The 17,145-nt window shown below is 37.2% G+C and overlaps 1 protein-coding gene and 1 long non-coding RNA gene across 2 annotated transcripts; one reads left to right on the top strand and one right to left on the bottom strand.

The window, feature by feature from the left end:
- Positions 1-3,705: 3,705 nt before the first annotated feature.
- LOC128520633 (uncharacterized) lies at positions 3,706-4,767 on the bottom strand. Its single transcript, XR_008357947.1, has 2 exons — positions 4,505-4,767; positions 3,706-4,347 (listed from the first exon to the last, which is right to left on the bottom strand). It is a non-coding gene; the product is annotated as an uncharacterized LOC128520633 (long non-coding RNA).
- A 1,539-nt stretch (positions 4,768-6,306) lies between these two features.
- LOC128520562 (uncharacterized) lies at positions 6,307-9,562 on the top strand. Its single transcript, XM_053494851.1, has 2 exons — positions 6,307-6,440; positions 8,633-9,562. The coding sequence occupies exons 1-2, from the start codon at positions 6,405-6,407 to the stop codon at positions 9,224-9,226; spliced, it is 630 nt and encodes a 209-aa protein (XP_053350826.1). The 5' UTR covers positions 6,307-6,404; the 3' UTR covers positions 9,227-9,562.
- The last annotated feature ends 7,583 nt before the right edge of the window (positions 9,563-17,145 follow it).

Here is a 17,145-nt window from a genome sequence, read left to right as displayed (position 1 = left end):
AACATTTTCGGTTACTTTGCTGTAACTCTGTTCCCTGAAAAAGCGGGAATGAGATGCTGCGCTCCAATTTCGCACTGTACGCGTGACTGGACGTTCTTTCAGACAAAGTTGACCTAAGGATGTTTCTGATTCATGCCTATTTATAACCTCCAGGTGCACCTAATCAAAGCACGTCACCTGACCGAGGTTATATAAGCCAAAAATGTTGGCGTGTTTGACACACATGCTTCAACAACTGGTCGCGCAAAGAGCGTTCCCATAGCGTTTTCACGCAGCATCTCGTTCCCGCTTTTTTAGGGAACAGGGTTACAGCAAAGTAACCCGAAACGTTTCTTCTAACTGGAACAATCACCTTGTTCCAAGAATAAACATGTGTGCATACATATAAATCATACCACACCTTTGAGTAAACAAAAATGCTTTTTAATAATTCGCATCCATCCAAATAATGATGTTATCATGCCCTACCCTTAGAGCAGCACAGTGCCATGCCTAAAACTGTGCACCATTATGAAAGTTCATACAGTGAAATTGTTACAACAATGTCGAGCTCTCATTGGCGGCCTACAGAAGAGTAAAGATGACAGTGAAAAAAGCCAATCAGTGTTAAGGGGGTGTGAATGGAGATATGGAACGCTGAATGTATGGATACAGTTTCCCTTCTCTTCTGTAATGAATGAAAGGGGACATGGAACGTGTTAGAGCTTATACCAATACTTATTATTCTTTTAGTTCACTTTATGTTATATATACTGAATTGGTCAATTGGATGCCCTTATCTAAATAATAAACCTTGCCACTGGTTTCGGTCAAGGCAGGGGCGGACTGGGCCCAAAAAGTGGCTTTGGACTTTCTGGCCCACAGCAGCCCACATCATAATACATTGGCTCATTAATGTAGAGATAAATTTTTAACACCAGTTACAAGTATAAAAATATAACACAATACAGTACAGAAATCAATGCTTTTTAAACATTATTTAAAGTATCACTGAACATATATTGGGTCATATTAGTAAAGCAAAGAAACAAAGGAACCCGAAACATCAAGACAAACAACATATAAATCTATAAAGACAATATTTTAAAAATAATGGCAATAAAACTGAACAGGTAAGCTAAAATAAAATCAGTAGCAGCGTTAGCTTACGCTAGTAAACTAGTTACTTATTTCAATTATTATGGTAGTCAATATTAATTCGAAATCATGCTGAGAAACGTTATTTTGAATTAATATTGACTACCGTAATAGTTATTAGCACGAGTTAATGCTGCTACTAATTTTATTTCAGCTTACCTGTTCAGTTTGATTGCCATTTTTTTCACTCAGCTCTGGTAGATCAGGGGAAGGGTGTTGGTCATCATAAGCAGGCACTGGTTCATCATCACTGACCTGCTGCACTTGCAGCTTACACTGATGAGTGGTATATCTTACACTGCATCACGATGATACCCCCCTGCGAAATGTTGAAATGTTCATGATATCTCACAAACAAAAAGGCACATTTATCTTTTCCTCATAAAGTGAAATTCCACCCATACAAGTGTGACAAATATGCGAAGAATAAAAATCAGGAAGGGGCAAATACTTTTCCATGGCACTGCACATGTAGTCAGATTGTTCCATTTAGATGAAATTGTGCCAGGTGGAGTTATAGCACTTTTAAAATCATACTAACTTTACACTGGTCTGAATAACTTTAACTGATGAACTTATTGTTCTGTCCTATGTTTCTTTGTTTTACAAATATGACCCAATATACAGTATGTTCAGTGATGCTTTTTTATTTACGTTTTTGTATTATGATGTGGGATGTGGTGGGCTGCTGGATCCAGCCTCACTGTCCCTGACCAGTTATAGGCAGAATCTGTTCATTTGAAGCATTTTACAGCATCTACCTCTAAAGCTTTTTTATTATTATTTTCGTGTAACTTTCAGCTCCCCCTTTTCTTCTTCCTCCTTTTTTATTAATTGAAATTATTATTAATTTGCTCAAATAAATTCGCTGCATCGAGAAAGGATCAATATCTCTCCCTCCGTAAATTAAAAGTGAAGGTGTCTAATTAATATTGAGGGAGGACAATACATCCGCATGCGCGGTAACACAAACACACTGTTAGCTTCTCCGCTATATTTTATTGTTGCTCGCGGCAGCGTTACAGCCCGTTAATTCATGCTCGTGTTTGGATGAGAAGGACAAACTGGTCGATGCCCTTTCTTTTATTTGCTGCATTGTCGGGTTATAGTACAACCTTTCAGGTGGATCCTGCACTTAAATCCAACTAAAAACTACTGAAAAGAAAACAAAACTCAGGCTCTATATCCCAGCTTACATCTCGCAATCGCGTTCACACACACCGGACCTCATTACCCACAATGCATCTCCCGCACTGGACTACACTCCCGTAAACAGCTGTCGTAAATCAACCTCTCTCTCGCGCGCGCAAAAACACGCTCTTTGTCTGCGGCGCCCGTGCGATCAACGCACCTATCCATATGATTAGGAAAGAGATGCAATATTAGGGCTTCCTTTATTTTTTTTAATATATATATTTGCGTACTTACTGGGCCGGCCCACCGGGGAAACTCCCAGTACTCCAGATGGCCCGTCCGCCACTGGGTCAAGGGTTGCTGGGGCATTTGCACATGCCTCTTAAGCATACATCTTGTGAGAAATCATGCAGGGGTAAGGGTTGTTCTCTACAAGGTTAGCATTGCCCAGAATAAAAAAGGACAGACAAATTATTACTGTTGGATCCTCAATCTCTAGGAGTTATTTGGATACAATTTTTAGTTGTGTGCACAACATGTGTAGCAAAGAAAGGCTCAGTAAAGACCTGGTTGTTTAAACAAGTACAGCATTTTCTTTACTCAAAAGTCTATAAAGGATCATGTTTCAGGTGTATTATATTTTAGACCTGGGTGCAGAGAAAAGTATTACAGGGCAGTTTAGTCCAGTAGTTTAGTTCTTGATTTGTGGATATAATGTTAATAATAAAATGACAAATGTTAATATTTGATTTGTTGCAAGAACTTCAGTAAACTTTCATTTAAGTTCAACTGTTTTAACTGAATTAAACATTCAGTTGTTAAATTTAGATGCCCTGCTAATAATAATAAAAATAAAATTAAATAATAATAATGAGTTACTGTACGTTACCAGTGTAGAGTGTTATGTCTTGATCAATGTAAAGGCATTTGCTTGAAGAAAAACACCCTTGTTTAATTCTAGGCTGCTCAAACAGTGAAAAGAAGCCAACAATTTGTTTATAAAATGTACTACAAAACAGCGTTAATACCTTTTATAGTATATTGTACATGATTGTTTGATCACACTAGCATTAGTAAGATAAACGAATCACAACCTATAAAAAACTATAAAATGAAAATAACTACTACATTAAAATCATGATAAATAAAATATCTTGCTCCAATTCAGTCATGTGTTAGCCACATAAGCATAGAAAGTTCACTACATATAGTAACCTAGACATTACTACACAGCTGTGATTATTAGACCAGAGATATACAGTGATTTTGTCAGTATTGTGAAGTACCAGTGAAGGTCAGTATTGATGTTAGTACCAGTCAAATGCACACTATTTACATTAATTACATTACACACACTGATGTGATTATACTGAAGGGTTTTACACCTTCTGAAGTACAACTTTTTCATTAGCATAAAACTCATTATATACTGTGTTGTTTTTTTTATAGAAATCCTTCCAGACTATGTCACCTTAATAATCCTGATGATCACATGAAGTTGACTAAGGCCGTTGACAGCAATGTGAATATTAGAAGTACAAGATTAAGATGTACAAATTGTGCCTGGTTCTGTATATTTGGATTTTCGCAGGCTGGTTTGTTGTCTGGTCCAACATTGTCTCGATTGGGTTGAAAATGCACAGGGAGGCAGGAATCCCCCAGCTGATCACAAGCCAATAAAAGATATTTAGTCTCTTGGATGACATTGTATACAATACAGTTGTTGTCCACAAAAACGGTAGTGAAGGTGAATTGCTGTCTGCTGACACACATGTCACTACTGTATATTGCACCTCCAGAAGGAGAGCAAACATTATCCACTTGTTGCTTCTGTGCAAATGGAATAAAAGACTGAACTGGTCGATCGCATGTTCCTATTTGTTTAATAAAAGCTTGCCACCGGTTTTGGTCAAGGTTATCTGGGGCGTCTGAACGTACATGCTTTGCCAGAAACCTATTGTAAGCGTTCCAATCAAACGAAGCCATGCAAGGGTATGGGTTAAACTCTAAAAATTCAGGAGCCAGTCTCCAGAAGAAAAGGACAGACACAATGTAGGAGGTCATAATGCCTTGTCTCTGAAAAAGAAATAGATGAATGCATTAAATGATGAGCTTATTATGTGTTATGCAATTGTATTTATATTTAACCACAGTACACTCAACTGTTAAATGAATTAAAAATGAGCATTTTACAAATAGCAGCATTAGGTTTTTTAAATCAAAGGTAACATACATTACCAGTGTAGAGTAATATGTTGATAAAAGCAGCTCCGTCTTGCTGTGCTGACTGACCACTAATGTTCTCTGAGTTCTCTTGAACACTTGGCCCCCTTTACTTTCAATTCCAGTATGCTTTGCAATACTTCTGTTGGTCAGTAGAACTACTTCCTCTTATCAGAGTGCAATGTTTTCCAGTAGGCTTTTACACAATAGCTTTCTTAAAAACCTGTGGTTATAAAGTATAGGTTCATTAAATAAAAATAAAATAAATGAACTTGTACATAAATTTTACAAATACATGCAAAAAAAAGTAAACAAAAGTAACTAATGTTTTGTGTAGAAATTGATTTGAATGGTTTTCACTTTACTTTTTAGGCATCTTAAGTCATAATTATTACAAAAACATTGAAGTACATACATTAGTAAGACACAACCCTTTAAGTTTCACAACTGTTTTTGAAACTAAATAGTAACAGACTTCTTTAAACAGAGTTCCCAGCTTCTGTTTCCACCATGCTGACTAGACAATGACCATGTACAGTATGTTAAATATCAAAATGGTAAACATAAAATGTTAGCATTGTGGCCCCACACCTCCAGGGTCAAGGGTTCAACTTACTCCTATGGTCTAAGTGCATGGACAGTCCAAAGACATGACGATTGGGTTAACTGGTGCCAGGTTGCTAGCAGCACATCTTTTGGGTGCTGTGAGTTGCATCTCGGGATCTGACTTGTTTGTCCAGTGCATCCTACCGATTATTTATGGATTGGCTTTTGGAAAGTTTGGAAGCCGGATGATAGTCTTTAACTCATTGCATGCTGGGCCCTGTACGTGGCAGGCTGGGGTGTACTGGGTGTTCTGGTGCCATACAAATATCATGGCCTGCATTGGCATTTCTGTGAGATCAGACTAGACGGGCTGTCCTTTGGTTCCCATGGGCATGGGTGGGCTTTGAGTGCCCAGGATCCTTTAATAAGTTTACATTAGCACATTTAACACAACTTAGTTGACCAAAGTGCTGTAAATTCCTAAAATAGCTGCAGACATAGAAACAAACAATAAAAACAGACAATAATTAGAAAAAAATAATAACAAAATCTCAATAAAACAATATACAACAATAAAAAGTCCACCCTCAAGGTATAAAACAAGGAAATAAAACAGTAAAACAATAAATAAATAATAATTAGAATGAAAAAATAAAGAAACAAAAACAGTTTATAGTATATAATCGCTGATTAATGTTATTGTTAATGTTATATGGTGTTAATTCAAATTCCAATTCAAATTTTATTTGTCACATACACAGTCATTCACAGTACGAAATGCTAGTGACCTTAAAGGAAAAGAATAGTACAAGCTTATACATAAGAAATAATAGAAATGAAAGAAATACTTTAAAAAATAAAATTAAGTAGTAAAATATGCTGTACAAAGTAAAATAAGAAATGAAAGAAATATTTTAAAAATAAAATTAACTAGTGCAAATGTACTGTACAAAGTAATAGTAAAAATTTCCAGGTAAAAAAACAAACAAACAAAAAACATACAAATATATGTATATATACAAATATATTTCAGTTCTTTCTAGTATTTTGGACCTGCATTTAGTTTCTTCTAACAAACAATCACCTTGTTCCAAGAATAAACATAAGCAGATACATAGAAATCATACATTAATCGTGCCCTGACTTGTAGAGTAGCACCGAGCCACGCCTAAGACTTTGAACCATTATGAAAGTTCTTAGTAAAACGATACTACAATGTCGAGCCCTCATTGGCTGCCTACAGAAGAGTAAAGATGACAGACAGTGAAAAAGGCCAATCAGTGTGAAGGGGGCGTGAATGGAAAATGGACCGCTGACTGTATGGATACAGTTTGTCTTCTGTTGTGTACCGGATAAAAAAGGACATGGAATGTGTTTCACTTACTGCAGGGACTCGGGAAGTAGGTTGAGCTTATATAAATCATTTGTATACGTTCTTTCATTAACATGTTTGATAAAATCATGCAAGTTTTAGTGAAATGTTTTTCGTTTTCGGGGAGCAAGGATAAGCAGTGCCTAATAAATCCCAGGCTATATTTAGCTGCTCCTGGGCTGGGACCGTGCACTGGTATTCCAACGTTTTTATTATCACTTTATCATAATAAGTCTAAATAACTTTATCAAAATGCATAATGCTACAGGTTGATTTAGTTTTTTAAACAATAGATATTATAGGCAATTTAAAAAAAAAAACCTTTACAGGTTTGATTTGTGAAAATTATCCCAAGATAAACTTTTACTATTAAACTATTAATACTTATACATTTTACAATCTTTACAACCCAAACATCAATATATAAAAACTATATATATATATATATATATATATATATATATATATATATATAGCTCACGATGCTCATTATTTAATCAGTACACTGATATGCTTATTGTTAGCCAAGGTCTGCGTGTCTACAGTATACTGTATGTATACAGTATACATGCAGTATACTTGTACTGTATACATGTATGAGGCCTCGCACCACCCGTCCAGAATTAAGGGGTTCGATTCTCGCCTTGAATCTGTGTGTGTGGAGTTTGCATGTTTTTTCCGTGCTTAGTAGGATTCCTTCTGGTACTCTGGTTTCTTCCCACAGTCCAAAGACATGCAGATTAGGTTAAAGGATAATATATATATATATATATATATATATATATATATATATATAAAAAAATGTGTGTGTGTGTGTATATATATATATATATATATATATATATATATATATATATACCGTGCATGCATTTAAAACTCTTTTTTTTTACTGTATTGTAAGCATGTAAAATGGCAGAATAATACTAAAGTTAAACTTAGTATTTAGTTGCATCGCCTTTACAAGTATAATGTTTTGCATAACCTTCCACAAGCTTCTTTTTAGTCCTGCACTAGTATCAGTCACTAATTTTCTATCGGAATAAGGTCAGGACCACTCCAATACCTCGACTTCGTTTTCCTTAAGACATTTTTCCATAACTTGTGCTTGGGGTCAATATCCATTTGGAAGAAACCCCATTCGCGACCAAGCTCTAACTTCCTGCCTGATGTCTTAAGATGCTCCTTTAATATATCTATATAATATTTTTTCCTGATGATGTTACCTATTTCTTGAAAGTGATGTCGCCACCCCTGTGGTTGGGGTGGGAAGGTTTTTTTTTTTCTTACACTGTTCACCATGGACAAACAGTTACATTTTTGTTTCACTAGAAAGTAAGATATTTGTCCCCCAAACCATAGTCTGGGTTTTTCTAGCAATTTGGGAGCAGAGGCTTCTTCCTTCTTAAGAAGCCTTTCAGGGTATGCCGATATAGGACTCATTTTAGTGTAGATTTAGAGACTTGTTAAGACCAGTTTCCTCCAAGTTCCTTTGCTTTTGTTTTGGGTACTGTATGTTAGAGGTCTCTAGGAGACAGTACACATCTCCTTCCTGAGCAGAATGATGGCTGTTTGGTCCCATGGTGTTCACATGTGTGTAGTATTGTTTGTACAGATGAATGTGGTGCCTTCAAACATTTTAAAATTGCTCTCGGGGATGAATCAGACTAGAGGATGTGCTCAGTTTTTATTTTTATGGTCTTGGCTGATTTCTTTTTATTTTCACATTATGTCAAATGAAGGCACTAAGCTTTAAGGTAAAATACAGTAACTTAAAATATATGCACAGGTACTCCTAATAGGTAATCCTATGAAACACCCAATATAAAATATTATGTGTAATATTTGTGTCAATGTTTACTCTGTTTACTTTGTCAATGTTTATAATGTTACTGTTGTTTGTAATCCTTTTTACAAAAGTATGCTACATCCTGGGTACATATCATGTACTGTACATATCATAGATAGATAGATAGATAGATAGATAGATAGATAGATAGATAGATTTAGCATATTTTTATGTTCATACATGGCCACTCAAACATGCTATAGTCGAACTAGTTATAGAAACATGTAATGCTTAATGTCAGGTCACAGTAGAACACTTTACTAACGGCAACAGAATTCTATTGAGTCTGCATGATATCAAAATCCTTTATTTTGAATATAATCATATGTCTGATTATTATCACTCACCTGTAAATGGTCTTTCATTCTTTGCAGGTGTCCATTAGAATGACGCTTCTCACTCTGATCCTTTTGTCATCGGTTTTTTCTCTCTGCTCATGTTTGGATGCCAACCCAAAGCCATGCATGCGAGCAAAGTACAACAACGCTCACGCCACCTTTCTCAAGCGCCATCTACCTGATGGCGTGCCGAAAACTTGGGACCAGAACGTGTGGAACGGGCTTCTCAGGCAGATTAAGACGTGCGGCCGACCCACACAGTCATTTTTCTACGAGACTGACAGAGAGCGTGTGAATGCAGTGTGCACCAAGGCTGGTGGAAAACAGCACTCTGGCAACATGTGCATCAGCAAGGAGAAGTTCTCCTTTGTGACAGTGCGTGTAAATGTGGAAGAGGGATTGTGTGGCATTAAGAGTATTCGCAATGAGACCAAACACATCATCCTTGCGTGTGACGAGTTTGCCGACGCGTGTCGTCCTGTTCATTTTGAGGGGAACCCGGAAAGTCTGACGCCCAAAAATAACCAACCTAACTGCGGCGAACGCTCAGGGGCAAGCACAGTACTCAAAGCGACTATGTCCAAAAGCCTTCTAATCTTCATTTTTGTAGCTTTGTCTTATATTTTGTGATTTATGAAACATCATAATGAGACATGTAATAGTTATACACCAGTGTTAAGTTTGGTATTAAATTAAGTGTTGTGATGATGGATTATGAGACTTAGTCATTCATTAGTATTCACTGTGTTGAACTGTATCTTCTTTCAGTCAAGCAATGAGTGTGCAACAATGTAGGAACTGATTCCAGACTGGTCTCAGTTTATTTTTGAGGATTTGTCTGTGCAGCATTGTACAGTACTGTATATACTGTATGTGTATTGAGCTGTGTGATGAAATATAAATTGTAACATATTTTTTTCATTGTTCTACCAAAAAATGAACAAATAAAGGGAATGAAATTGAAAATATCTTTAAAAGTTATTGCCATATTAAGCACCAAGCAGCGTCAGTATTTAATGTCAGTGTAGTCTCAGAGAGGATCAAAACACGTATCAATTAACATTATTATCACGTCAAACTAGCTTTGCCTATTTCTTTAATTTGTCACTGGAGCCACTAAAGTTGCATACACGGAATGAAGTCTGACTAACTCATTTTTATATAATGAGTGGTTGGTTTTCATACAATGTTTCACAGAAATACAGACAAGCAAAAAGTAAGCAAAAAGTCTAGAAAGTAACTGACATACTGTAGGTCTTTCAAATTGCACACAGTGGTAAAGTAAACTCTTCCTCTATTTAAAGTTACTTCTCAATGTGGTCTCCATGACAAGGGATACATTTCCACCATAGTCAAATCCATCTCTCAAAAATTGCCTTTGTCACAGGTGGTTTCCCACTGTACTGCAAAATGTGTATGGCAATGACACCACTGATAAGAGCAATCTGCACATATGGATGTAGAAGTTCAAAGAAGGGGAAAACAGCATTGACGACAAATCCAATTCTTTTTTTTCTTTTTTTTTTGACTGGGCAGTGCATTTTATTATATATATGGTCTGTGCCAAAAATAATGCCAAAGTGTGGAAAACAAATTGCACAAGTTGATAGAGTAACTCTTCCTCTCTGTTGAACTTTTACATCTTCTTTGAAAATCTTGCCGCATTTAATGGTCTCCCACTATGTGGTTTGTCTTCAGCTTTAGAGTTACTTTACTACTTTCTGATTCTAATTCTAACTTTGACATTACGTTCGGTACAACCTTTGCAAGTTAAACATGAACAAGGGTGATAACGTCTTTAATAACTTCATTTTAGTTCACAGAATATTTAAATATTTACGGAATAATTGCTATTCAGCAGAATAGTTTATTTTAACTTATTATTTAAAGATTTGAGGCATTTTTTAATATAAAAAGCTTTTATGGTGATTAGAAACTTATTTATCTACATCAACTTTTAACTATTTAAAAAAAAGCTAAAACTTGGAAAAAATTACAGTAAGTGGAACAGTGACTAAATTGTGTAAGTGTGATTGTGTAAGTGAAAGTGTACATGTATGCTAGTAAACAACTGGCATCTTCCTGCTCTCACACCCAATGCTCCCTAAATAGACCTAACCAAGTCCAAGGAAAAGCTATTAAATCTGTTACATTGTAAAATACACAAATAATTAAACAGATGTTTCCTCGTCCACATTCTTTAATTTTTTAATGATTTATTAAAAACTGTAGGTTTGTCTATTGTGGAAATGGTTTCCTAGAAAGCAATCTTACAGGAGATAAACAAAACCTATACAGTGTGTTAAAATATTTAAACTTTAATGTAGCAACACTAGATGGCACCACTATCCAAATGATGTCAAGGCCCTCAGAGGCCATGCTTTAAGCCTACCAGACGGAATGGCTGCAGTAGTGGGACAGAGGATTTTAGGGAATTAACTTCATTCTCATTCACGTTTACTAAACTCCGGTTTTCTTTCCTTTTTTTTTCATGAAGCTCTTTTCATCTGTTCCGCATGTTTCACCCCTCATTCACCTTTAACTTGTCCAAATCCCTCCTTTTCTGCCACGCTATGTGCCTCTATTGTACTGTGGGGCACTGGAATGTGAGGCTTTTCTTAAAATGAATGTCTCAAATTTGGCCTCATTAACAGAAATCAGTTCCAACCTGTACTATACTTTAGCTTCTGGCCTTCCTTATATCATGATGAGTGCCCTTCAATGAGCAGACACATGTTAATGGATGTGTCTTTTGTGTGAAAAGGAGTTTGTATAAGGACAAAGATATTTCTTTAGTATTTTAAGGTCACAGCACATGCAGGCAAAGCGGACAGGCTGGTACAGCACAGTACCGGTCACAGTGGAAACATGACTTGAGAACCACACAGGCGACGAGGAGAGCCAGCGCACTGAACGACCCCCTCTCTGGGAAAAATGAGGAAAACAAAAGCAGAAGCTGAAAGAATGAGTGTGGAGTGAAAAGCTATGGATGGGTGGAGGAAAGCCACCAGACAGTCAGAGCAGGGTGGAGAGAACATGAGGAACTGCCCTGTAGTAGTAACAAAAAAATTCTGGCCAAAAAGTACAGTATAAAAAAAAAAAAGTTTGTATATAAAATAAGGTGTGAGCTTGGGAAAAACTGCCTGTTTTCATTCCCACATTTCTTTCTCTCTCTCACACTCACTTTGTCAATTCAATATAAATCCAAGTAAAAATAATAATAATAGAAATAATAATAATAACGTAAATAGTGTGCAAAATTTGACTTGGCAAACCATCTTAAGAAGCCACATGCATGCAACAACATTTAATATATGACCTCTAGGCTACACCTTTAACAAAACTTTATAACTTTTTTAATGGAATCTAACTAATCCTAGTAAATATATACCATCAAGTGACTAGTAGAGTAGTTTGGGCATAATGAATGTAATATTATAATATTATCCCATATACATGTGCCCATTAGTGCTCAGTGTACGCCTTAAGGGTATTTGGCACCAGATTTCTCTAAATAATAATTCCAAGTACATTACTCGATAGAAGGTTTGAGATTCATAAAGCCCTTTCTTTAGTCAACGTAGCTGGTAAAGATATTCCAGAGTAAACAGAGTTTACAGTTAATGACAAAATACAGGAATTACAATAAAACTAATTACTATAATTAAAAAGAAAAAAGAAAAAAAAACAGCCTAAAGGGTGATCACAAAATGGCAGAAAAGCTTAATTGCTCCTTGGCATTGATTCTACAAGCATTTGGAACCACACTCTAGAGCATTCTTACAAAATATATTCCAGCTGGTGGTTTGATGAAGTGCTGTGTAACTATCAGACCAAAAAAAAAAAGGTGTTCATTTGGTTTGGGATCTGGTAACTGTGAGGATAATTACATACGGTATGTTTTACATCATTTTCATACTCATCAAACCAGACAGTAAGCGTTCACGCCCAATGGACTCCCATCAGGATAGAAATGCTTCATCGTAGAAATTGAAATGAAGTCAAAAATAAGAGTCAAAATAACAAGTGGGGTGTGTCCTTTAATTTGTCACCCATCTGTGTTCTTTTTACATTTTTCTCTTTATATCAATTTTATGCACTCAGTTCCCTTTCTGCACCAGACTGCTCTCTTTGTTTCTTCCTTCCATAAAATTTATTTTGTCCTTTTTTTCATTAAGGTCGTTAAATACTGACCCATATACAGTAATCAGTAGCACAAGGGCTGCTCCAGCTTCCAGAATGCAGCTCACTGGCAGCTTTGCCGAGTCACATACAAAACCACAGACACACACACACACAAACATGCACCCTGGCTTGAAGTCTTACGGCTGTTCTGGATTAAAGACTTCATTATTGGAAACAACTGAACAAACAAAACATCAAATATGAGGCTTTAAGATTTTAAAATTCCCATCTGAGAGACAGAGAATGAAAGATAATCCAATTCTACCATCAGATCTTTCCTCTTTGTATACCTTTGTCTGTCTAATCTTTTTCCCTTTATCTCTTTGGTTACTCTTCCTCTTTTGTTCCTGTGTCTTTGCCACATGCCCCTTAGTTGCAGGTGTTTTGCATGTTTTATTGCTCTGGTAGATGTTTGATTAGAGTTGGTGGAGAACAGAAGGTTTATGATGCCTTTGTCATAGGGGCGCACACAAAAGCCTTCACTCCAATACAGGAAAGTGGCAGACATGACCATTTGCTCGGGTCAAGTGTGAAAATGGGCTTTGGGTATAAAGTTAAATGTCTATGGGTGTGCGTGTAGAGACATGTGTCCTATGCTGCACTTTTTCCCCCTCCCCCCTCTTGACCTACATGTCTCTCGCTGTCTGTCTGTCTGTCTATCTATCTATCTATCTGTCTGTCTCTCATTCTCTTGTAATAAATGAGCATGATAATTACAGCCGCTGAAGGCCAGAAAAAAAAAGCAGGAGATGAAGAGAAAAAAAATGAAGCACTGGGCACAGAACAGAGGCATCTGGAGAAAACTCACCCCACATGTTGAGTCATGTATGCACTCACACGTAGGTCTCAAATGACTGAGCCCTGGATGGATGGTGTCGGTAAAAGAGATCATTTAGAGAGACTGTGCTCTGAATCAAACTAAACAAAACATGGTGACTCATAATGACTCAGAAATCCCCTTTTAATAGAAAGAAAGGAAAAATGGAAGAAAGAGATGAAGTAAGAAAGAAATGGAAGTGGGTAGAAATTGGCATCAGATGGCAAAGGTGAGGGCTCAAGGTCAGGTTTAGTGCCTTGGCTGGCAGGAGTTTAATTCATCAAGCGACTTTAACAAGCGCCACAAATCACTGCTGGACCCTTTAACAAGCTCACATAAAGTTGTTGTTTGAATGAATTTGTGTGTGTGTGTGTGTGTGTGTGTGTGTGTGTGTGTGTGTGTGTGTGTGTTGTAGCCTGGACGGGTAGGTTTTTATATCTTAATGGGGACCAAATGTCCCTTCAAAGATACGCATCATCTTGTGTGAACATTTGGCCTATAGAAGAGGGGCGTTCAAGTCAAACCGGGACCTGTGATAGATTTTCTTACAAATGAAGGCATAGAACTTTTTGAATAATTCACACAATCACTCACAAACACTGTTTGCATGTTACAGGATTTATAGCCTCGTCCCTCGTACAGTCCTGACTTTACTCCAAGCTATTTCCACATGTTTAGGTCATTAAAAAAGTTCCTGGTAAGCCATCATTTCGGATGTGAAGTAGGCAGCCTGATCATGGCTGTGGCATGCTGAGAAAACTTTCTACCTTAATAGTAAAGCACTAGTGAAACACTGGGATAAGTGTGTAATTGTGTAGCAAAGGATTGTATAGAAAAATACATTTATAGTTTTACTCTTATAACTGTTTCTTTTATTCTGCACAATCAAAATAAATCCCGGTTTGACTTGAACGACCCAGTGTTTTACTGAAGTAAGGTTTACAGTATGTCAGGGTAGGGTCCTTAACTGGATAGTAAGACATGTGTGTGTGTGTGTGTGTGTGTGTGTGTGTGTGTGTGTGTGTGTGTGTGTGTGTGTGTGTGTGTGTTACCTTAGGGAAACAAAAAAGAGATTAGACCACAGAAGGAAGTGATTTGGGAGATAAATGGATAAGTGTTCGGGCAGCGAGGTTGTGCCTGAACTTCCTCAGCTTCAGCCTGATTTGACTGAGTGAGGGTTAGAGGGAGGAATGGGGTGAGTGGTGCTATGGGAGGAAAGGAGGAAAGAATTCATGATAAAAGGAAAAGACAACAATATTGTCTGTAGGTGGATGTAACTGAACAAAATAGAGAAAAAGAGGCATCTGTGGTGTGTTCTAAGCTTTAAAAAAAAGTAAGAGATGAGCTGCAAAAGGCACTCAGACATTGGTTTAAAATAGCTCAGTATCAAATGTATTCATGTCTCTCTTAGGGTTTAATTTAGTTATGGAAAAAAAACGCAGCATAATATTTGTCCATTAGTACAGTAGAAACAGAACTGTGTGTGTGTGTGTGTGTGTGTGTGTGTGTGTGTGTGTGTGTGTGTGTGTGTGCGCGCCACTGTGTAAGTACCACTGTGTGTGTGAGGGAATGTTTGTTGATGTATCAGTGTTTATGTGAGTGTGGTTGCACATCTATTATTTGGTCAAATTGTTAAGTAGTTTGTGATTATTGGTGTTTGAGTACATGCAGGCGTATGCATGGTGCCGGCATGCTTACGTATATGTCTTTGGTATGTGTGTTTTCAGTTATGTGATTCCCCTGAGTGGAGTATCACTTACCATGCAGAGTTCTTGCCAAAGAAATGGAACTTAACGAAACCCAAATCCTTTTCTAAAAAGTGCACAGAAATATTTACTGTCTCTTTGCAAAGCACCTCTCTTCTTTCCTGATCTCTCTTTTTCTTTCTCTCTCTCTCTCTCTCTCTCTCTCTTTCTCTTCCTGCTCCATGCCATTCCTTTTCTGTCTTTGATCTCCTGGTCTGAATCATTCCTTTTTGCATTTTCTGAAACCCAGAACAATACAATAAAAAATGAGCTAAGCACCAGCACCCCCGCCTCTCCCTCTTCCTCCCCCAACTCTCTTTTTTTCCTGCAGTCCCAGCATCTCTGCAGTGTGCCTGTGGAATGCAGTCCCAGCATCACAAAAGAACCAAAGGGGTTCAAAGACAGTGGGTGGGAGGGAGGGAGTGATGGAGAGAAAGTGGGTGAGATGACCTGGAAACAAAGAAAGAAGGAATAAGAAGAGAGCAGAACAAGAAGATCGACGAGAAACACCATGCTGCTTATCAAACCCACAGGGCAGATCATAACTGTCTGACAACACTCCCCATTCTTCTCCCTCTTTCCTTCAGGTATTTATGAATAATACACCTCAGGGAAACATCTGCTATTGTTCAGAGATCATTGCTACAAAGGGACAGCTAGGAGAGATGTTGGCAAACTGGCCCTCATAAATTTCTCACTTTAGAGATGGAAATTTATGACACACCCTTGAAAACTTGAAATTAGCAATAAACTACACATGGGCCTGGATAGGAATGTTGACTACCTGTTGCAGCAACATTACATGCTTTAAAAGGGTTCATCATGAATTCGATGGATAATTTAAGGTTATTAGGCTTCTAAAGTGGTCTAACTTGCCTCTGGTAAGGAAATGCAGTTTCCTTTAAAAAGGAAACCCTGAGCAATGCACTTGATGCCATGTAAAGTGCAAGATTCACACTTATATCACTGAATCAGATTAAAGATTTTTTGAATATTTTGATATAATCCACCATTCTTAGCAGTTCGAACTACGTCTATGTCCTGTCTGTGTATTTACTTTGCTCCATGAAACACAACTATTTTAATCACAAGCCTATAGCTCTGGTGTCTTCTAAAATATTAAGGTTTCAAATGGTACTCCTACTTGTTGCTGAAATGGTACTATCATTAGTAGGTAAGTATGTACAGTAGGTGGGTACAACTTTATTGTCAATGCATAGTACAGGTATTTAGCAACGAAATGCAGCTTAACAGCAACTATTTTATATATGCAGTAAATAGTATATGCAGTAGTGGTATGAAGTGGAAAATGGACTATTAGCAGAAAACATTGTTCAACTATTGTACTACTAGTGCTGGAGAAGGTGTATGTATTTAATTAGCTTTTAACGCTTTAACTGTATCTACATTCCATCCCCAGGCGAAAGAAACACAATATATATAAAGTATGTAGACCCCTGACCCTTTAACTTATGTTGTGCCTATTAATCATCTCATTCCAGATTTAGTAACTCTTTGCTGTTATAATAACCTCCACTCTAGTCTGGATTTTGAAGCTGTGAGGACATGTGTTCATTTAGTCACAAGGCCATTAATGAGATCAGGCAGTGATATAAGCTAAGAGGAGGGCTGGTGCACATCCAAAAGGTGTTCAGCGTTCTGTCCAAAATAGACAAACCATGTCTTCATGGACCTCACTTCATGCACAGGCGCATTGTCATGCTGGAACATGTATGGACTTGCCCCTAGTTATAATGTCCCATCCTATACAATCATGTACTTCCAACTTTGCACTGAAAGTC

The sequence above is a fragment of the Clarias gariepinus genome, chromosome 4 (assembly GCF_024256425.1).
Source record: "Clarias gariepinus isolate MV-2021 ecotype Netherlands chromosome 4, CGAR_prim_01v2, whole genome shotgun sequence".
Taxonomy (NCBI): domain Eukaryota; kingdom Metazoa; phylum Chordata; class Actinopteri; order Siluriformes; family Clariidae; genus Clarias; species Clarias gariepinus.
This window is presented reverse-complemented; position numbering and strand designations above follow the sequence as displayed.

Bases quoted from the DNA above. Each gene is read 5' to 3' on its own strand.
- LOC128520562 (XM_053494851.1), top strand. From the start codon at position 6,405: ATGGAATGTGTTTCACTTACTGCAGGGACTCGGGAA. The intron at 6,441-8,632 runs GTAGGTTGAGCT...CATTCTTTGCAG, and splicing joins TTACTGCAGGGACTCGGGAA to GTGTCCATTAGAATGACGCT.